The following is a 22400-nucleotide window of genomic DNA, read 5'->3' as shown; positions in this document are numbered from 1 at the left end:
TTGCGACCACAACTTTTGGGCCCTCAGTTAAACCAAAAGCAGGCTGCATCAAACGTATTGTCCCCAGTTCCCACCATGTGGAATAGGACCACTTAGCTCCTGGAGAACTGAAGAGAGGCCAACCAACCGCCGTACAGACACCTGCCCCATTCTTCCCAGCTTTCAGCACTCACCGGACAGGTAAGCGAAACGCTTCTTTAGCTGGTCCTGGATGTCGGCAGCGCAGAGCGGGGTGATGTCCTGGTGCATGATTTCATCTGGGGGGAGAGCAGATGGACACACCTGTCATTTGGTGAAAACTCTGTCTCACCCGCTACAAGTCTGGATCAGCCCCGTGCAGCCACACACATTAGCAGATACCTACGGGGCCAGCGGTCACATGCCTGGAAAAAGGAATTTCAGTTTCCAATATGCAGAAACCTTTGTTTCTCAGAGCACAAAAAGCTGTGTGCTGAGTGATTCATCAATATTTAAAACGTGGTGTGTGTCAGAGGCACAGAGAAAGGTAGAGAAAAAGGAGGGAGGGAGGGAGGCAGAGAGGGAGAGGGGGAAGGTAGGGAGGCGGAAAGGGACATGCAGGCACAAGGGGAGGCATGGGGAAGCAGGGGGAGGGCTGGGAGCTGGAGGACTGACTCCTAAGACCAGTAGTCAGTGAGCAGCACCGAGAACAGACACGCTTTGTTCGTTGAGTCTCCACCCATGTTTTTGGAAGTGGTCCAGGCAACTCTTGGGGCCCTCACCTGTTGCCTATGCAAACACTTGCTGATCAGTGAGGAAACCTGGTTACGTAGTGGGTCCACAGCCTCTGAACACACCTGCGCGTGGGGCCTCACCACCTGCCTAACAATGACGCTGAGGAGGGTGCTGAGGCAAGCTCCTGAGCCTGATGCTGACGGGAAACATGGTTTAGCAGGCTGCAAGTTCTAGAGCAGGGGTCTGCAGTCAACTGGCAGCACCTCCAGTCACAGCCTGGCAGCATCCACCAGAAGTCAGGAGGTTTTGTAAGACTCCAGGGGAAAACCCGGAGACTGACTGAAGATGTGAGGTCACTGTATAGCGAGTGACACTGGGGAGTCGGCAGGTGGACTAAGAAGATGGGTGTGCTCTGGGGGTCCTTTGCATTTCTGAGTCAATGCCAGGCTAGCGATCACATGACTTAGAGCCAACGTCTCATGTCACCTGACTCCAGTTGTACAGCAAAATCTGCAGTTGTGCACATTAACACAATTTCTCTAAAGAGACTCACCACTCATGTGGATGCCCTGCAAATGGTTAAATTAAAAGGCCAATTTTTCTACCCCCACTTTAAGACCCAGGCCACGAACAGCCTGGAAATAAGGGTCATGTAGCTCTTTTACCCTGAAAATTCCAGTGGAGGCAGCAAAATATTATCTGCACAGATCAGCCTTAAATCCTGTTCTTCTGGTCTTGCAAACGAGCAAGTGTAAACAGGTGACACAATTAAACACACAGGCAGCTCCCATAGAGCCTGGCTGTGTCATCGGTGGAACTGCCAACCACAACCGGCTGGCCCTTCTACTCTATTTCGAAGAGGCAATGACCAGGGCCAGCACATTGGGCCTGCCAGGGGCCCAACAGAGTGATGGCGGCATTTGGGGTCAGGAAAGCAACAATAGCAAATGCTCATCACACTCAAAAAGTCAGGGACTGCGCTGGGCCTGCCAGGGACAGCTCGATGGCACAGAGGCTATTCCCCAGTATACACTTAGATGTCTCGGCAACAGCTTTCTTTTGTGGGAGAAAAACAGGGTTGGAAACAACTGCTCTAAGAGAACCTGGAATATATATTTTAAAATTCCAGAAGAGGTGATTTAAGGCTGTCTATACCTCGTTTGTGTTTTTTTTGTTGTTGTTGTTGTTTTGTTTTTGTTTTTTTTTAAGGAGGGCACAGCTCCTCCATGTGGGGATCGAACCGGCAACGATGGTGCTACCAGCACCACGCTCTAACCAAATGAGCTAACTGGCCACCCCCAATATCTTATTTGTTTGTTTGGAATGCATGTTAGGTGTGATTCATATGGCAGCCTGGAAGTTTCGATTTTACATAGCTTTTTTCTTTTCTCAACAGGCAGGCAGGAAGAAGTGCACTACCAACTATGAAACCTGTGCTACCCTGCCTCAAATCCAACCTCTGCAAACCTAGGAGAAGCACGTTATTGAAACAAAGACCACTGGGAAGGAAGTAAGGATCCCCCTGAAGTCTGGAGACATCCCAGGAGCAGTGGAAACCAGCACAGACACTATGAGCAGGCGAGTTATTTAACAAGTGGGGAGGACCCAACGTCAATGATGGGCCGGAGGGGTTCCCCAGATCTTGCTGTGTGTTGGAGACATCTGCCCTGGACCTTGACATCTCTTGCCAGGACTCAACTTCCCCAACTCACGAGGAAAGAAAACCACGAGGGTCAAGGCCTCTGACGGTGGACATTCCTACAGTACTTCTCAGATCGGATCCTGAATGGCAGAGGCTTCCAAGCAGCACTTCCTCTTACGAGCAATCTCTCACATTCCCGGCTCGCTTATAGACACCACGGGCTGCGTGTTCTCTGTGCCCAGCTCACCCTGATGGTGGACAGCTTTCCCACATACTAGAGACAGAGGTGATATTACTGACCGTTCCTGTTGTTCTGCAACAGAGTGAACTCCCACTGGCTGCATCGTCGTCAACGTGGATGTGGTCCATTGCAGGACGTCTATGAGACCTCCTCACCTGGCCTCCTCTCTGGGTGACGGTTACCCCTAACATTCTCAGAGTTCCTCAAACGGACCAAGGTCCCTCCAGCCTTAGGGCCTTTGCACGGCTCTGTCCCCTCTGTAATGCTTTTCCCATCTCTGTCTGCCAGTCTAATCTCACTCAATTCCCGGCCGAGAAGACACCTCTTTAGGGAGGCCTTTTTCCACCTGCGAGCCAGGGCACGGGTCTCACAGCATCCTACCAGCCACACTGTGCCTACCACTCATAGTTGTCCTACTCCTAGGGCCTGGCCCAGGGGCTCCTGTGGAAGGAGCTAAACGAACATGTGTTAAATGAATGTAGCAGGAGGAGCACGGGAGAAAAGACTTCCCAGAGCATTACTTAGAATCTTACAAATTTGGCAAAGTTCTTTCTGGCTTGCACATAGGCTGGTTCCAGATTTTCTAGTCAGATGCAGTCCGCGTGGGGTACAGAGCCCACAGACTGCTGACTACTGTAATGTGTTATCCTGCAACCGAGCTGTGGAAAACAACACTTGTGAATTTTATGGGGCAGAACTAACTCTAATACTGCATCTTAGATCAAATGCTCCATTTTAGGTTTGCAAAATGGGGTTACTGTGTACACAGAGGCTGATGGAAACCGCACGAAGGTGTGCTCATACAAATGGCAAACTAAAAGTCACTGACATCTTACATGGTCATGGCCACTCCTCAGATACCTGAAAATAATTAAAAACACTGCCCACCTGGGATTAAGGCACGTGATTTCTATTGTCTGTCATGTGATGCTTCCTGTGGACCACAGGCTCTGAACATTTTTGTAAATTTTCATCCTTCCTGCAGCTTTATTCTCACTCAAAGACAGGGCAGTTTTGCACTTTGTGCTGACAGTTTTTCTTCAAGATCCTTGTCCACTGCATTTCATTTTGTAGGAGAGTTACACTGTGGCCACTGGTTCGGAAGGAAATGGAGATGCTTGGTGGTGACATAAGAGAGCCTCAGCCCCACAGTGTCTCCGTCACCGTGTGTGCAGGTCGCTGCTCCAGTGTCAGATGTCTGGGACAGGAAATGGGGTCACCCCAACTGCCAGTTCAATAAAAGGGTCAGGAAGGGCCCAGCTCCTCACAGACGGTCTCTGTCAGAGCACAATGCCTTACAGATAACTACCCGTTTCCAACATTCCTGTCTTGGCCCAGACATAAATGGAGAGACGCCCGGGCAATTACCCCGTCACAAAGTCACTTTTGAGGAGAGTGGTTAAGAAGGGCCTTGAGTCAGAGGGGTACAGGGTGGGAGAGGACAGTGCTTCTCTTCCGATCCCCGATCCCCTGTGGCGGGGACGGGGGGGGGCGAGGCGTGGGGGTCCACAGGCTGACGTGGCCTCCCAGCACCAGATCTGGGAGCACATCTGGAAAGGCTGCTCTGTCTGGTGTGTGGCAGGGGACAAATGACCCGCTTACTCCTTCAGTGGGAATTACCCCTCAGCTCACAGTGTGTTAGCCGTCCGGGACCCAGCTGAACTCTAGACAAAGACAAAGGAGGAGAAAACCCAACTGTTCAAATATATTCACACAAAGTCATTACCAGAATGCTGCCTAGTTCGGGCAGCAATCTTAGAGTCCAGGGGTGGCATTATACTTTGATCTTTAGATCTGTTCATTCTCACACAATTAAACGACTGCAGCAAACTTCTTTCCTTTTGGAAATTGACTCAAGGATTTGCTTTATTTTAGGATATCAATTTTGTAACGGAGAGTGGGCCACTTTGCTCCCACCCCTGTTGACTTGAACGCGCATTCTGAGCCTCTGCTCTGCTTACCAGTGGCGACCTGAGATGGAGACAAAATGTGGCAGTGACAAGGGCTAGAGCAGATGTGGAGCTTACTGGGACCCTGAAAATCCACTTAGAGGTGGAAAATGGCCCAGGTTAAGGGAGCTCTAGTGCACTAGAAGGGGCCTTGAATTCAGGTTCAAAGGCTGGTCCCTGCTATTCACTAATGACCGTGGACCTCGCTCAAAGGTAGATGGGAGCCTAAGCAAGGCTCCTAAAAGGGGGCCAGCAGCTGGTGAGAGAGGCCCTGGGCTACGTAGTCCATTACATGCTAATTCTCTTATTTATATTTGGCTGCAAGTCTACATCCAAGGCTTTGTTTATTTTCGGTCAAAATAAAACAGTGCTGTCGTTTCAAAGTCCCGGGTGGAGAGTCAAGTGGGGTTATTTCACCAATTTGCTTGGGTGGGATTCCTATTTCACCAAGCCCACCCCAGGAATCTCCAAACCAAGAACAACGTGTATGCAGAAGGAACAAGAGAGGCTACCGGCTCCAATCAAGACCCATTTGGAGCCTGTGGGTCAGGGTGGAATGGATGCCTCACCCGCCAGCTGTCGCGTCCTCGTGGTTGGGACAGGAGCGACGTCTCCATTTCTATTTATAATCTACGTGGAGGGCCCTGTGATCTAGCCATTCAGTGTTTCAGATCTCTACTGATCTGGGCATCTGAATTCTCACAGCACATGCTGGAAGGATATTGTTTCAAGTTATTTGTTATTGAATTGGGCATATATACTTCACGTCATATACTAAGCATCGTTAACTCACTCAGTTCACCAAATGTTCTCCCTGATTTCCTAATCTCAGAAAGTGAATCCTTACAAAGTTTAAAATAAAAGGCCCCATATGCTTGACTGAAATTGTCACCAGGGAAAAGCACCTCCGGTTCACACACATCCACTTGGCTGAAATCAGGAAGCAGAAGAAAACAAGCGGGAGCCATCGGCACTTTCCTGTGTGGGTGCCGGGGGTCAGTCCACCACCTAGAATGGCTGGAAGCCCACTGGGACCACAGTGTACACTACCGTGCGGCTGAAGGTGTGCACACTGGGGGCCCAGCGAACCTGCTCATAGGACAGTCTCCTGATCTGCATCTGTCAGGGCTGTGCGCCCACACACCCAGTGCGTCTGGAGCTCAAACCTGTGCAGGAATCACCTGGAAGCCTTGGTAAGGCACACACACAGAATCGACAGTAAACCTCATTTGGATGCGTGGGGTACTTTCTATCCTGTCCTGCCCCAGGCTGTCTCCAGAGAGCCTCAGCATCCTCCTTAACACAGGCTCCGGGCAGCCTGTCCAAGCATGTGGAAATGGCAGGCAGCCCAAGGCCAGCGCGCTGCCCTGACCTGTGTCACACAGTAAGCAGTGCTCACAGCCCTCCTGCCACCCCAACGAGTGTGGAGCGTTTCCCAGGGGCCCCAACTCCCATCACTGGGGGTCCTGGGCTCAAACTCTCAGAAGCTCATTTCCCGGCACGTTCTGCAGAGCCCGCTTCCACGTGAGAGACAGAAGGGCTCCGCAGTCAAACTTGGGAAGCACCACAGACAAACCTCCCAGCAGGGAGGCTCCAGGAAGGCTAGCAGTGCTACCACCCAAACTTAAATGGTCACGGATTTTGGGGTAGTGGGGGGAAGGGTGCACATAACACCTTCTAACTCCTGCAGAATTAATGTTGAAAATAACGTACTTGGGGAAATGCTACTCTAGCTACTCCTTATCAAAACAAAGAAAAAGTCTTAAATGAAATTCCAACCCAAACATTCAGTGAGCCAATGGCACAGATTAAAGTAAAACAAACAAAACAAAACAAACAAACAAACAAAAACCCCAAACCCACCAAGGTCTTAAATCAATCAAGAAAGCAAGTATGTCTTAAACAGGCAGACCGAGACCAGTTGGCATAATGGAAAGTACAAGAGAAAAGTTAAGAATTTCTTAAACTTATGGGCTGTCTAGAGCAACTAAATTAACATTTTAATTGGTTCACATAGAAAATCTTTAATTATAGTAGAAATAGCGGTCATAGTACAACTATTACTAAAATACTTTTTATGACTAAAAAGAATGCCCCTTTTATATATTAATGCATTTAATTATTGCAAGAAACCAAGAAGTGGGAACACTATTATCCCAGTTTTGGATGAGCGGACTAAGGAACAGAGAGGTCAAGTGACTTGCCTGAGGCCACACAGCAGAGATGAGGTAGGGAAGGTGCAGCAGCTCAAAGAAGGAAAGGGCAAGAATGTCAGTCAATCTGAGGCAGCATCAAGGTGGGTGACTCTTCGGGGGTGGGGCTTATCAAATGGAGATGCTAAAAGGGGGCACTTCTAACTTGAGGGGGGGCTTGGCTTTGCAGGCAGCCAGCGTGGAGAAGAGCTCTAAGTAACTGGGAAACAGAAGCTGGGCATCTGGTGACTTACTCACATGACGTAGAGTGGATTACAGTGACAGCACACTGCAGGGTCCTCGCCGTGACATGTGATTTTGTAAGTCCCTCACCCTTGCGTCCGTGGTCAAAGAAATAACATTTAGCAATAATCAGAAGCATTCTAAAATCATCTCATGGTGATTTTGAACCAATTCTCCATTATTAAAGTCTAAGTAGAATTCTGAGTCAAGATCGTAAGCTGCGGACAGAGAGGAGAGAGCTGTTGGTGAATGGGGATTGCCCTGGCCAAGCTGGTGGACTGTGACTGCTGCAGCTCGGGGTGGGGTCCCCACTGCCCAGAAAGCCAGCAGGACACAGACAAGCAAGTGAACTGTAAGTGTCTTTAAACCTGAACACTGACTGCACATTGTCCCCATGGTTCACAAAGACATGCTGTCTGCAGAATTGCTCTCGCCTCTGTGCAATTCTCTGAGTCGCTTTAATGAGGGATGGGGGCCCAGAGCCTGCATTTTCTTTTTCTGAATCACCTTTTATGCACAGGGATTCCTGGTTTCCCAGGAAGTGGGCCAGCACTATGGAGGCAGTCAGGGCTGTGTGGACTTGGAAATGTTACTTAACCTCTCTGACCTGGTCTTTGTCTGCAAAATAGGGATAGGATCATCATGGCATCTAGCTCCTAGGGTGGCTTGTGCATGCAGTGTACACTTACAGCAGGACATCTGGCAAGTATTTAATTGTTACTAATGCCCGGGGATGGACAGTCTGTGCTGTTCCCCGGCCAGCGTCATGTCACCACTGCAGTTTGACTTTGGTTTGATTTTTTTTTTTTTTTTTAAAGCCATTTCAATCCAGCCAAGGGCTTCTTCAGGGCTCCACAAGGGGAAACCACGTTCATAGCACCACTAAGATCTTTGCCTTTCTCCCGATCCCTTCATGAGTGTGCAGGGCTTTCCAGTAATCACACACCATGTAGCACCAACAAGCTACAGGAAAGCAGTGGTGACTTCGGCCAACTCCCATCTTGTGAGAGATTAAGGACACGTGCAAAATGCAAAACAATGCTACTTCTCTCACACATTTGTTTGTTCTGGATAATAGGGTTATTTTTCATTCAAAAATGCTAATTATGCTACAATAATGGATTTATCATGGGTATTTTTATGTAATATTTTAAATTTTTCTGTTTTAATTTCTAATATGGTAAATAACCTAACACAAAGCCTTTTGCATTCCTCAGTAAATATTCACAGTGGAAAGGGGCTGAGAACTAAATGTCCAAGAACTGCTGTCTGGAAGGGACTTGAAGGCCAGGTGGGCTCCCTCTCACAGGAATACGAGACTAGGGAGGCAGGTCCTTCTGGAGTTTGGAGACTTTGGCCATCCCTCTGTTCTTTCAACTCCCTGCTTCTCCTGCAGTGTGAACACCAAGCTGGTTCTGCTGCCTCTGGTCACAGTTCCTACAGGGGCTCAGCTCGAACCACACCACCACAGGACTGGCTGCCACAGAGGGGGCATCCAACCAGGGGACTTCGGCACTGTACACGTTCGAGGCAGTGGGCTTCAGGCTGCACCTTCTGAGCCGTGGGTGCCAGCAGGGAGCTGTGCACAGCTGCACAGGGCGCTCATTGCACAAGGACCGCTGAGCAGGTAGGTGGGCGAGATGCAGCCCAACCCCCTCAAGGAGCATTCCCACGGGGTACAGACCCCGCGGACCTTTGACATCTAAGAGGCATCCCCAGGTGCCAGGAGGAGAAGCCAGTCCTTGCTGAGCTGTGCAGACGTGCAAACCTCTCTCTGTCTCTTTCTCCCCCTCTTTTCCCTCTTTCCCTCTACCCCATGGGCACTCTAACTCTCGGACCTCTGCCTTCTAATGCCAGTCTTGCCCTGATGGCTGCTGAGTGAGCTCACACTGACCTGCTGCCGGCCCTGCTGGACAGGGACACATCAGCTGCCACATCCTTGACTAGATGGCTGCCCAGAGACGCAGGTCCAGAGTCCTGTCCTGTGGGAGGGGCAGGAAGAGACCCAAAGGACAACAGGATTTCACATAGCCACGTTCTCCTTGGGGCCTTCCTGCTCAGTGCCAAGCATGGCCTGGGGTCACGGAAGGACTGGAGGCTGGCAGAGGCTGGGAGCCAAGCAGCTAAGGGGCCCCTGCTCCCTCCTCGCTGTCCTGGGCAGGGTCTCCTGAGGCCAGTCCCCAGCAAGATGACTCTGCCCTCTTGAGTTTGATGTGGTTTCAGCTCTGCCTTTCACTGTTTGGGGGCATTCTAAGGGGCTGCTGAAGAGTAAAGCTTCCGCATTCAAAGTTGACGGAGCTGGTGCCTGTAGAGTCTTATTTAGGGACACGGTTGTCACATGCTGGGACAGAAGTGAGGTTGGATTTAGGACAAGCACGGCTATGTTCTCCTGAGCCTGAGGGTCCCCAGACCTTTGCTCCTTTTTCTCCTCAACAGCTTCATGTCCGTTTCTTGGGTGGGCAAGACGTGCTCCCTTGGCCCCTGGACTAGCCATGAATAGGCGCCTCTGTGCAGCTGCTGGAAATGGGCGAGTCCTCGAGGGGGAACATGGCAGCACTGCTGGAAGCACTTCTGTGAGCTCATTCCATCCTGTGAGGACCCTGAGGGGTGACGCTTCCTCAGCCTGTTTCAGAAACGAGTAAGGTCGAGGTTAGGGACTCTCAAAAGCAGCTCAGGCCGTGTAGGTGGGAGAGTCTGGACTCGAACTCACACAAGCTGAACAACCAAAGCCTTTGGAAGGCCACTCACCGAGGTTCTGGAAGCTCATCGGGCGGCAGTGCCATCAACACCTGACTGCTGGAGGCTCCCAGCTGACGGTGTCTCCCCAGCAGTCAGGACAGGGCAGGTTGGGCCAAGTGGGGTGAGGCTTCCCACAGCACAGAAGTTGCCATGTCCAACGAGAGAGATGTCCAGGGAGCTGTGTGGCCTGATTGTTTTTACTAAACCGCCCCATTTATTAAACTTTTCCCTGTGTGGTCATCATGAATGCTGGGGCTGTTACTTCCTGAGCTCACAGTTTCTGTCTTTGTTTTAAAGACTCACAAAGGCAATCAGAGAAATGGGTGCAAACAAGGACCCAAGCAGCAATGTTAAATGCAGGTCTGTCTTGTACTTGGCATCCAGCACTATGCAGATGGTGACAGAGAAGCTGCCGTATGTGGATGCTAGGCCAGGCCCGACAGCAGGTGCAGCTAGCAGCACAGTCCGGCCACCAATGACCACAGGCTTTTAGAGCTGTGTCAGCCTGCTCAGGGCTGCAGCATCCCAACCCAGGGACTCCCCTGAGCTGTAGACGAGAGGAAGCTGGGCTAGAGGTGCACAGGGGAGAAGGCACCCGTGGGAGCTGGCCTTCTGAGATGCTACATCATTTTCTCCCAGTTCTTCGGTGCCAAGTTCCTTTGCAGTCACAGAGCCGGGGTCCTGCGCTATATGCCTAATGGCCAGGCCTGCCCCTAGGCGCAGGGTGGGTACTGCGCTGGGCTGACAGAGTACACTTGGACAAACAGACCTTGGGCCCATAGAGAACCAAGAAGGGACCTTACCAAAGCCAGGGCCTCCTTTACACCCATACCATAGTGGCCCCAATCAGGCCATTGTCACATGCCCTATCCTTCCTGGAATGCTCCCCTGGCCAGCCCACATGGTTTCAAGCTAGCCCTCACTTCTCTAAGAACCTCCCTGCAGCCGATGCCTGTCCCGCCCACAGGCCTTTCTGATCCCCTCCACTCCAACAGCACCAAAGGGAGAAGATGATTCAACCAAGGATGGAAGACAAGGAATTTCATGGGAACTGTTCAGTTTGAAATTCCCATGCCAAGGGTCTCATTTCTGTTTAGTTTATTGGAGGGCTGAGTTGCTTCCGTGGATAGGGAGCACCGTGTACAGGTTTGTGGGTTCAGAAACTGAAGTAGGGACAGAGAACCTTCCAAAGTTCTTGCTCCATGTGGCTGTGGAGCAGGGCAGGAAGGTGTCCTCACCTGGAGGTGGGAGCAGGCACTTGGAGCTCACTGGTGGCCCCCCACAAACGCCACACATGTGGCCAAAGAGAAGCCCGCTGAGGGACTTGGGGAACCTGAATGTCTACACTGCTGCTGAAATGAGAAGTAAATACGAAGAGGCCCTGAAAGGAAGGGTTAAACAGGTCTGTTGGCCACGCTCTGGGAAAACACATATCTTTAGTTTTCTGTAGCAGAAGATCCGAAGTCTGATGGTGGCATAATTAACACTAGACCTATTTTCATGTGCAAGTATTGGGGGAGATGGAGGCGACCATAAAGCTAAGAAGCACATTGTTTGCTTTTGGAATCATCAAACCTCACCGCACCACAAAGCATCACAGCAAAGTCCCAGCTAAACCAGAGTTCTGAGGCTGTGCACCTGGGAGAGAGCTAGGTGCTGGCCCCTGGCCCAAGCCGAGTGGCCTAGTGACGACAGAAGGCCAACAGTCAGGCCTATAAGCCCATAGCACAGCCACGGGGTGTCACTGAGCTCCCCCTGCAGAGGCCTCTCTGCAGAAGCAGCCCATGGTGAGACCTGCAGAACAAGGTGAGGGGTGGTGTGGGGCCAGGGAGTGGTAGGGCCCAAGGAGGGCACATCAGGGTTTGAATTTATTACATGCTACTATGTGTGGTCCATTTTCAGTGCCCAGAGCATGTGAAGATGGGAGAGGGTGGTTCACAGAGACCTGCCAGGTGTCCGCCAAGTTAGCGAAAAGCTGGGCGGACAGATGGGCCAGGTAATGTGGAAGGAGAACCCGTGGGACCAGGAGGGCACACACTCAGCTTGTGTTGACGAAAGCCCTCTCCAAGCTCGTGCATTAATTTGAGGGTCAGTACTGGAAGTCTCAGCATGAGATACCTGTAACCCTTTTACTATTGATAACATTTGTCTCCAGGAACCTCCTGCTCAGTCCCAGGCTGGGTTTGATATTTTACAGGAATCAGCCCATGAGGCCTGACAAGCCCACAGACATGACATCATCACGAGTTTCTGGCCGAGGTCACAATGGAGTGGGGCAGAGCTGGCTCGCCTAACACCGGCTGCAGAGTCAGCATTCCCCACAGCCGCTGAGGATCCCCCAGTCCTGTAAATGGAGCTGGGACCTATCTGTGAGAGAGGGGTTCCTGTGCATGAACCAGCCTTGGAATGCCAGTCAGACAGTGGGACGTGTCCTCCTCTGCCAAGCCCCAGATGTCACCTATCACACTGTTCTTTCAAAGGGCTAAATATTAACAGGCGACCTAAGGAATTAAGTCATGTTTCCAAATGTTCTTTCTCCTTAGGTCCATGGGCCTGAGAGAATCTGGCTAACTCAGTGAAACTGTCACTTAAATGCTCTTGCCCACCAACTTAAGTCCCTGGAGAAAAGAGCAGACCTTATGAACCGTACGGCCAGACTTTCACAAAGCTGAGCTGTTTTGCTCACAGCCCAGGTGACAACTCCCTGCAGGGGCTCTGCTCCTCCTCTGAGCACCTCCCCTTGGTGAGCAATTAGGCGGAACCTGCAGATTATGCTGTTTGTGTTTAATCCATACGGGTGGAGACTTCCTGAACATCACGCCTACACAGTCAGCCAGCAGAGGTCAAACATGCTATCCACAGGGGTCAGGACAGGGTCCAGATAAGAAAGCCACTGTGGGATATTCCAGTCCCCACACAGACGACAGGGAATAGGGTTGCCCACTGTGGCCATTTCAAGGGCTCCTTTGGGCTCATGCTGGCCTGACCTCTCCACAGGGAGGAAATACTAAGCGGCCAACCTGGAAACAAACAGGCCCAGGGAAAGAACCTTAGCAGACTTCTAGGGGGTGGGAGGATGGAGAAGAAAGCAGGGAAGACACTAGCGCGATTCTAAGTCTGTTCAACAGTCACCAGCACATACATGCCCTTCACGGTTAAACCAATGTCTCGTGCCCTCTTCAGAAGCCACACATTTGGGGTTGCAGTAAAAGCGAATAATGTCAGCTGTTGAGTAGTGTAGGCAACAGCATGGTGGCCACCCTCACTCTGGTTCTGGCCTGAGCTTCCTGCCATGCTAGGCCCCCAACAGCATGTTTTACCAGCTCCCTGCTGGGTCCCTTCTGGGGCGCAGCCACAGTCTCTGAGTTCCACAATTTCATGTTCTGAGGTGTCTGCATTTCTCTTGCCTTGGAAGTAGCAGTTATGGCTTACACATCTCAGACACGTACCACACATGCACACACTACATACAAACATCACATATACCACATACACAGACACATCATCCACACAAATACCATGCAGGAACCCGCTGCTGGTTTGGAAATAAAGGAGAGTTTTCTAATAGCTTTTTTCTTTTCTTACCCATTCTAAAAACAATCACTTGTCAACATTAAAAAAACAACTCCAAGATCAGGGAAACCAATGCAAACCGTTTCTATAGACGTCATTCCTTTCTGGTTCCGAGGGGCAGAAGGCATGCTGGGGCTGGGGTCCTTCCATCTAGATCTGCTCTCAGAAAGCCGCTCACAGAACACACCACACGAGGAAGAACAGAGGTTCCCATCACCAACACCAAGTTCCTTCCAGGAACTCCAAAAGCTCTCCAAACTTCTTCCCCAAACTCTAGGTGTGCACATTTATTCCCACTCTCTAAGTACCCAAAATTCTATAAATCTGCAAAACAAACAAGTTGCATTAACCTTCCTCAGAACATTTCCATCAAACAAAAACAATGACACACAGCGTGGGGAAGGTCAGGCTGCGGGAGCGAAGGGAACGATGAGAGGCTGTGCTTATGTCATCCCAAGCCTCACCCAGGTGGCCCCCACGACAGGGTTCCTCCCTGCCAGCCAGACCGGTGGCACAGAGCAAAGCAGGGCCACAGGCCCTTCACGGAGGCTGCCCGACCTCGAAGCCCCCACCCTGCTCAGGCGCACGCAGGAGACAAGGAAAGACATATAGAGTATGAGAGAGGGCCAAAAAGAGGGAGAGAGCCCGAGCGAGGAAGAGAGAGACAGAGAGATAAAGAGAGAAAGATGAGACAAAGAGGGAGAGAGGAGAGGGATGGAGAAGGGGCACGATGCGGAGGAAGCTGGCGGGGTCAGGGTTTGGCAGTGGCAGGTCACGCACCTCTGTCAACCTCCTTGATTCCATGAGCGACAAGCCAGGGGACATCTGAGCCTGGAATGAGATCGTGGCTCAAACTCGCCCTTACTCAGCTAGTGTTCTCGGGGCCTTGGCCATAGTGAACAAGCCTGTGGTTTCACCCACACTGCTCTCATCTCATCATGAGTGTGCTCTGGACCCAGCTCTTGACAGGCCGGGTACCAAACTGCCCACCTGGCTCCCTCCCCCTCCGGCTTGAACAGAAGAGACTAAAGGAGAGGCACACAACCTTATTTGTAAACAGCAGGTGCTAAGGAAAGTCAGTATCCAGTTACACAAAGCTCTGAACAGCCATAGAAAAGTGTCCCACCTCTGGAAGTATTCTACAGTGTAACTGAAAGATTTACTATCACACGCACCGACAACTCTGCTTCCTCATAAATCTAGGACTCTTTCTTTTTTGGTGGGAAAATAGCAAATTGTTGTTAGAGATGGGGAGGAAGCCCTCCAACCCTTAATTACACTAAACTCCTTCAGGACATTTATTCAAAAGCACCTTCATCTTAAAAAAAAAAAAAAAAAAAGTACGTATTACAAAAACACTGAGAATTTTTAAAGGAAAGAGTTAAAACTAGTATTTCATTAGAAAAACAAATGGACATGTAAAATGATTACATATGGCCACACTTAAGAATTCCCCACCATGAAGTACGTGTGATCACTGGATGGCAACAAGACATCTGGTTGACTTTATAGAAAGTGTTACATGCTTGTGAAATTTCTAAAATTCCAGACAATAGCTATGTTTTGAGGAAGCATTCTTCTTAGAGGTGCTTCAGCACTGTCACTGTGATACAGACTTCAGATATGAAATCAGTCACTATGCACAAGTGCTTATGTTCTGGGTTTAAACATGAATGACTGAGATTTTCCAAGTGGCCACCTAAGTAAGCATTCATAATCTTCCGAATCTTAACTGTTGGGAAAATTCCTGTGCTCGGCCATTATTCACACGCTCAGTCTCTTCATCATAAAACTGGAAACTTCAGGTTGTTGCCACTGATGGCTAAGGTTGAACCAATTCATTAAAATTTACAAAAATAGGTATTTTATGAATTATTCGTCAATCCGTGGCAGACCGCCTGCTGGAAAATATACTTATGACGAATTACTTCAAAACGAGTACTACTCTATCCTTAGAAACAAAAAAAAGAAACCCACGCTGTCCCCTCTCCTCAGGCCCAGGGCAAGGTCCCTTCTCCCGGGTCTTTGTTCTCGTTCTCCACGGGGGGTGTGCCTATCGTTCAACAGAGATGGGAGCAGGGATGACAGATGAAGACCACACAGCACCACCCCAGGACAGGCCCCTCACTGTTCATGGGCTTAAACGGCCCAGTCCGGAGTCCTGCCACCCAGAGAGTCCTTTATTGATGAGCACTGGGGACTGGGACCCGTGGGACAGCGCGCTCCAGGGGTCACTGCCAAGGACCAGTCCTTGCACCCCCCAGGCCCTCGGCTCCCTTCCTGTGCACCACAAGTCTATGGCAACAGCGCTGGAACAAAGAAGCCCTCACGAGCGTTCGTTCATTCCAGCTTCCAGGGTGAGCATGGAGATTGTGTATCTTTATTCTAAGAGCAGGGACACCTCAAAGCAGGGAGGGAGGCCAGGTGGCCACAGCCCCAAACCAGCGCCCCGCCAGACACGCCCCCACCCCTTCTACCTCCACAGGCACCACTCCAGCCTGGACAGAGCTTACAAGGCCAGACAGAGCCCTGTTCCTCTCTGCAGCTTGCTACGTGGGTGACATGCAAAGCCATCCCCAGAAGGTCCCCCAGCCTCTCTCTCTGAGCAATATCAATGCACAGTGAGCGCCAAAGCGCAGGCCAGACGCACCTGTGCTGGTCTTCAGGAGGAGCCACAGCCCGGAGATGTCCTGCGACAGCAAGGAGATGAGGCTTAAGGTCATGCTGTCGCCTGCCAACGCGCTGGCGTCAGGAGGCGGCGACCTGCCGCCCGGAACGCCCGTCCTGGGCACACAAAGGAAGGCTGCAAGGCTCCATCTTTGGGCTGGCCACCCGCCCCGCGGAGGAGACTTGGACCCCTGGGGCTCTGCAGGCCCGCCTTCCCAGCCTGCTCCCCCAGGGCCTCGGGTTTGCTGTCCCTGAAGCAGGAGCTCTGCACAGGCCGGCCGGCTGGCTGGCTGGCTGGCTGGCTGGCGGCTCACTGATTCTGCCAGAGGACGGTTAACTGTTGAGACCCCAGCAGAGCTTTAGCTGCTGCAGCAGCAGCTTGAGCCCTGAGTCGCCCGTCCAGACCCTCCCTGCAGGAGCCCCGCGCTTAACTGCTGTCAGTCCACTAAGCCTGGCAAGGACCAAGGGGCAGGGTCTGGACCTTCTGGCCCCAAGACACCTCACTGGGGATGGAGACGCTGGAGATGAGCTGGACAGCAATGCGCTTAGGTGTCTGTGATGCTGCTCTTCCATGTCCGTCTGTCTGTGAGCACCTTTGAAAGCTGTGTGCATACACACATATTCATGTGTGCCAGCAGATCCTCAGCAGCTCTGACCACAGAGCCACCCGGCCCCGTGGGGGGCTAAGGACAGAGAAGATGTAATAAGAGGGGACCCTGCCATGGGTGGGGATCCCTGGGGAGCTCATTAAAGTGCAGGTTTTGATTCTGTGGGAGGGATGGCACAGAGATTCTAACAAGCTCCCAGACGACGGGAGTCCGCTAGCCTGCAGAACCTGAGGGGCTAAGGGGATCCAGTGCTTGAGTCCAGTGCTGAAGCCGACACGCCTGGAGAGGACGGTCCTTTAAGCTGGACTAGGGATTGGTTTTGGATCACGCATAAGGGCGGACACTGAGCAGAAGTGTTCATAGGCGTTGCAGGTGTTGTTCCTACATCTGCCATCAGCATATAATGTTGTACACTCTTTCCTCCCTGCCTGGGCCCTGGGCAGAGACGCAAATGGAGTCCATCGAGTGGTGCACACTCACGCTATTGGGGGCAGTTGTCACTGCAGCAGCAGCCGATATACACCCCAATCCCCACCTCCCCTCTTCATTCCTGTCACGTGGCTCTGGTTCTGACCTGGTCTTTGCTGGATAATTACAATTGTTTTCTGTCTAATGGCTTCTCTTCAGCCTCCCCCCACTGACGCTGGCAGATGTATTTCGCAATCACAACTCTTACAGTTGCCCCAGGGATTGGGAACCTCTGGACATTCAAGCAGATCAGGGTGCAAGCCCTTAGAGTGGGAGGCAAGGCCCTTCACAGCTGAGCCAGCTCCGCTTCTCCTTTGCAGCCTTTGCCTGCATTACCCTACCCCCCAGGTCCCTCAGCTCATAGCATAGGTAGGTCCCTGTCATGCTGAGCATAACCTTCTCCTGAAACATGCTCAGGGACGGCCTACAGAGGCCACGACAGCCCACGTCCAGCTCTGCCCTTTTGCTCGGTGGCCCTGGTGAGCTTTGCACCCATGGCACTGGGGAGGACTCCCCGTGCCAAGGGACCTCGAGCATGTAGCATGGTGGTAGCACACTTGGCATGAGTCACGGACAGCCAAACAAGATGACTGCTCTGAGAAAGATGTTATCAGACCCAAAGCTCTTTTACCAGAAGGGACAGGGACCTCACTTTTAAACACAAGGACAAGAGGTACCACGTGACCGAGGAAGGGGTATGGTTACACCCATTTAACCACACATCTGATTCCTCCCCCATGCCCCCACTCTGTCCCACTGTGGTCTGTCTGTGGGTCAGACCTCGTGTCTCCCGGCACACAGCAAATGCCCACGTTTCATCAAGCAGCAGGATGCGTTATCAGGAAGGTGATGGCAGCCGCACTACTCACTCTCATTTAGACCAGAGGCCATCTGCACCCGCGAGGGGAGGTCAGCCGATCTGTGTGCCGCAATGCCTGCTCCTCTGTGGAGGAAAGCTCACTTGCACCGAGTCTGGGAAGGATTGCCAAGGTCCGGCTTAGTGCTCTTGGGGGGCTCTTCTGGTGGACAATCCAAGAGCACATAAAGGCTGGGCCAGAAAGGGGAGTCACACACGCACCTGGGAAAGCATGGGCTCGGGGCTTGGCCTCACCTGTTCTGGCCTTTCTTTCGCCTGTTCTAGAACGACTCCCTTGGAGCACACTAAGGTCTAGTCCTCCCAGCAGCTCCTGACTGCTGGTGAGCCTTTCTAACACAAGGGCTTCCTTAGCTGGAAAGAAATGATAGACAGTATACTTCACGCAGAATAGGGCTTGTTTATTTATTTGAGGGAATGCAGCATGAGTGGTCAAAATCTGTGGTGTGTAGCACACAGTCTCGGCAACACCACAGTTCACACACACACCGTGTAAAGGACTACTACACGTTGGCCCTGCCCAGAAACCTGCAGCCTGAGGTGTGCGGGCTCCCCCAGCTGCACCCTGACTTCCAGCCCAGCAAAGCTCAGATATTTACAGGAAAATGGCATGTACCTTTCCTCATACAGAGATGTAACAAAAGCTAACCAAGGTATCAGTCTCCTCATGGTCAAAATGGTGTCCCCTCAAACCTTAGAAAAATATTTGTATAACTTTAAAATAGGCTCTGGACCCTGAATTATGCAGAGAGCAGAACCACAACGCGGCAGTGCTGCGTGCTCTCTACTCATTTTCTGCTGGGTGACAAAGTGGGAGGAGCCATCCTTGATTCACAGGGTGCGCCCTTATTTGCTAAGGCTTTGTTTTTCCTCACCACCTGGCCTTGTTTCATTGTCATGGAAACCAGGTGAGGCAGTGGTCACTGCTCAGCAGTAGGCTCAGCAAAGCCTCCCGCAGCAGGAGAAGCTGGCCACACTGGCCACTTAGTCTTACCCAGGCCTGTGGGCCCAGCCTCCACACCTTCCTTCCGCTTCCCACCCGCCACCGTGTCCTCACTGTCATCCTCCCGTGTCCTCGAGGACCTTCTTCAGCTTCAAGATCGTCACAGCTCTGGTCCTTCCTACCCCCAGCTGCTTCCCCTTAGATAGTGATGCTCCTTGGGGTTCTGTCCTCAGTCCTCGTGTCCTGCTGGCCCCATTCACTCAGGGGCGAATCAATTGTCCCTGCCCCCAAGATCAACCTGTCATAGGATAAAAAGCAGCCTTTCTGGGGCAACATGCAGGTCTGCAGGCGCTAAGCAGAGTGGCTGTCCTTCCACTGGCCTTGATCCTCCCCAGCTCCATCTCCCCTTTTCCAGATGAGCTCCAGACGTGGAGCATGGCAGTTACCCCTAAGAGAGGTGTGCTGGTGCCTCTCCATCCTTGGGCCATGTGCCACCATGGCATAAGGGACCCAAAGGAAGGGTGGGCGGCCATCACCAGAGGGCTTAGTGGGGCAGTGCATCCCCTGGGGCAAGCTCTCAGCCCACGCAAGCACCTCAGTTCCACATACTGACTGAATGAATTGGCAAACCATATAGTCCAATTTAAACGAATGCTCACTGAAGAATCAAGTGGCCTAAGAGAAGACAAGACGGACTAATACAGCAAGCACAAACGAACAAAAGGTAATGGGCAATCCGGTCGAATCTGGCAAGACTGTGCTCTAAACAATGAAAGTTGTCCAGGTCAGTGGGTTTAATCCTAAGTGAAGGAGCAATTGCACTTTCCATTGAAAGCATCTTCCCAAATAGATAATATTAGCTGTGCCATTTATAAAAACTCATGCACGTTTTTTTTTAAAAAACAACAACAACAAAAAAACCTAATTGAATAGTTGAGTGAGTTTTGAACCCAACAAACATAAACCCATTAAAACACAAAAATTTAACACCTTCTACTTTGCAAAAAAAAAAACAGATTAGCATTAAGAAAGATATACATTTCCTTGACATCAGGGAAAAGGGAAACTCACCATCTGAATTTCAACACAATCTGCATAATTGCTAAAGGAAACTGAAAACTAAGAATCAAGGTAGAGAACCCAACCCATGGTACCTGCTCCCATTTCAGCCATGATGGCTATGAAAACAATTTCATTAGAACTGAAACACGTTAAATGTAGAATCTGGCTTTGATTCATCATATCAGATGTGGAAAAACTATGAATCTTTTTGAATCATATGACTCGCACTTAAAACATATTTTTGTCATGAGGGCAAAAATGTTTTTCCATATTATTAATTGAAAAGCATTACCATTTAACCTCTCATCATTTAAACATCTTGGCTCTTTGTGTGTACAGTTGCCCCTTGAACAACACGGGTTTGAATTGCTCAGGTCCCCTTACAAGCAGATTTTTAAAAATAAATATGTGTAGTACTGTAAATGTATTTTCTCATCTTTATGATTTTCTTAATAACATTTTTTTCTCTAGCTTACTTTATTGTAAGAACACAGTACATAATACATATGATATACAAAATATGTGTTAATTGACTATGTTATCAGTAAAGCTTCTGGTCAACAGTAGGCTATTAGTAGTTAGGTTTTTGGGGAGTCAGAAGTTATATTTGGATTTTCGACTGCTTGGGGGGCTGAGGTTAGTACTTCTAATCCCGCGTTGTTTGAAGGTCAACTATATTTCACAGTTAGCAGAGTAGTATTTGCATGTAATTTATAAGTCGTCATGCATGGATGGGATGTGCATAGGTAAGTTTTCCTGATAGAAACACATAGTCCCCAGATGTACAGACCAGCCCACATTCTCCTGTGCGCGTTTTCTCTGGCCTCTGCCTCTCCGTGCACTTTGCCTGGTGAGTGAGAGCCCACCAGCAGGGCACCACAGTGGTTGCAGGGCACCACAGTGGTTACAGACCCCGCGGCTGGGCCTAGACCAACCTGCCTTTCTGAGAGGACCATCATGTCTTCTTTTTCTTGAAGAGGATTCAGGAATGGAAGCCAGGTCAAACCACAAACATTCTTGTAGCACTGAGTGTTCTGTCTCCTCACTTTGCAGACTTAGTCCCCCATCCCTCGGAGCCCCCATCCCCCCACAGGTCCCTCCTGGCTTGAGGGTCTGCCTGGGCCCTGGGCTCCATGAAGCTCTTTCTTCTGGATTCCTTTACCTACCCCCTGAGGGTTTTTGTTGGTTTTGAAGTCTGGACCACAGTCTTCTGTAATGGCGGGTAGGGGTCTACCTGCTCTCCCATGTGCTCCAAACACATTGGCCCTCAACACCTGTTGACAGGCTCTGGACTCACGGAGGGGTTGTCACACCAAAGGCTAACGTGGCTCTTCCTCATCCTCAAACCCAAGACAACTTACGCCCTGCTGGCCTCGAGTTTACAGCGAGCCTGAGAAGAAGGGAGCGTGGGCTTGCGGTGGACCTGAAGCACTCTCTTATCCTATCAAAACGTCATGCAAGGTCACCAAGGCGGCTGTGCCTGGTCACATGGACACACTGCTGCTGTGGTCAGAGCCAGGACTGCAGTTGCCACCTCCTCTGCCCCCCGGGTTTCCCCTGTGTGCTTCCCCCTCTGCCAGATTTCCAGACCATGCACGGCCTTGCTTTCTCTGAGCACGCACACCTTGGAGTCACAGACTTCCCGCGACATTGGGATCACAGACACTGCCGTGCACTGGAATACAGAGCTCCATTGGACTTTTGTCTGTGGAGGTTAAGTGGCCAAAGGCACTGGGGAAGGTCTGTGCATCTTTTGTGCGAAGGGCTAATTTCTGTCTGGTTTCCACATCACTTACCATTATGGGTAGCCCAAGACAGGGACACCTGAAATCGAGTGTCCCAGCCAAATTATCCGCACAGCAGCAAAGACACATCCATCCACCCTCCTAGCACTGGCTGTGGCAGTGCAGAGTCTCGGTCATAGCACCAGGGCCAGGCAGAGCCCATGCTGGGCCATGCCCACTCCCGAGGGCAGGCTTGTTCTCTACTATCTAACTTCGAACCGATTCTGGTAGCCTAGCAAGTCTGGTCAATAAAGGCACTGATCATCCTCCAAGACAGCACAAACCCAAATTCCCCATCAGGTCTCCAAACACCTCGTCCCCCAAAGGACCCATCCCGGCCCCCTCACCCTTGCCCCAGCTCTAAGCTGCCCCATCCTCTTAATATCACTCAGTTTCGTGTTTTACTGTACTTTTGTGTCATGTTTCTCACTTATTTTATGCATTAAGTTTTCCCTTCTTAATCGCAATAATGATTAATGCTTTGGGATTGGCTAGTGTGGGGAATCAAAGTGAGCCGTGGGAATTATGCCACTTACATTTATTTTCTGCTTAGTCCTTGCTTTTTTTTTTTTTTTGCTTGCGTTTTTGTATTGTGAATAATAAATGTGAATGGAAGTTATACTGGGGGTACGCACTAACGTATTACTTGGGGGGTACAGAAACATGAGGACTGAAAGATGGCCAGAGCGCGGCGGTGAGGCCCAGTATAAGCCAGTGAATAC

The 22400-nt window shown here is 50.8% G+C and overlaps 1 protein-coding gene across 15 annotated transcripts in view; it reads right to left on the bottom strand.

Annotated features, from left to right (window-relative positions):
• The window catches only part of MCF2L (MCF.2 cell line derived transforming sequence like), a 176506-nt gene that overhangs the window by 61029 nt on the left and 93077 nt on the right, over positions 1–22400 (bottom strand). For 13 of the 15 annotated variants that reach the window (XM_033104290.1, XM_033104291.1, XM_033104287.1 and 10 more), the window contains one exon: positions 174–257. In XM_033104290.1, coding sequence (XP_032960181.1) covers positions 174–257 — 84 coding nt within the window. Of the gene's footprint in view, positions 1–173; positions 258–360; positions 382–15922; positions 16243–22400 lie in introns of those variants that run through there. The other 2 variants (XM_033104296.1, XM_033104301.1) reach the window with 2 other exon arrangements.

The sequence above is a fragment of the Rhinolophus ferrumequinum genome, chromosome 4 (genome assembly GCF_004115265.2).
Source record: "Rhinolophus ferrumequinum isolate MPI-CBG mRhiFer1 chromosome 4, mRhiFer1_v1.p, whole genome shotgun sequence".
NCBI classification, from domain to species: domain Eukaryota; kingdom Metazoa; phylum Chordata; class Mammalia; order Chiroptera; family Rhinolophidae; genus Rhinolophus; species Rhinolophus ferrumequinum.
The sequence above is the reverse complement of the archived record's forward strand: the minus strand, read 5'-3'. Positions and strand labels throughout refer to the sequence as shown.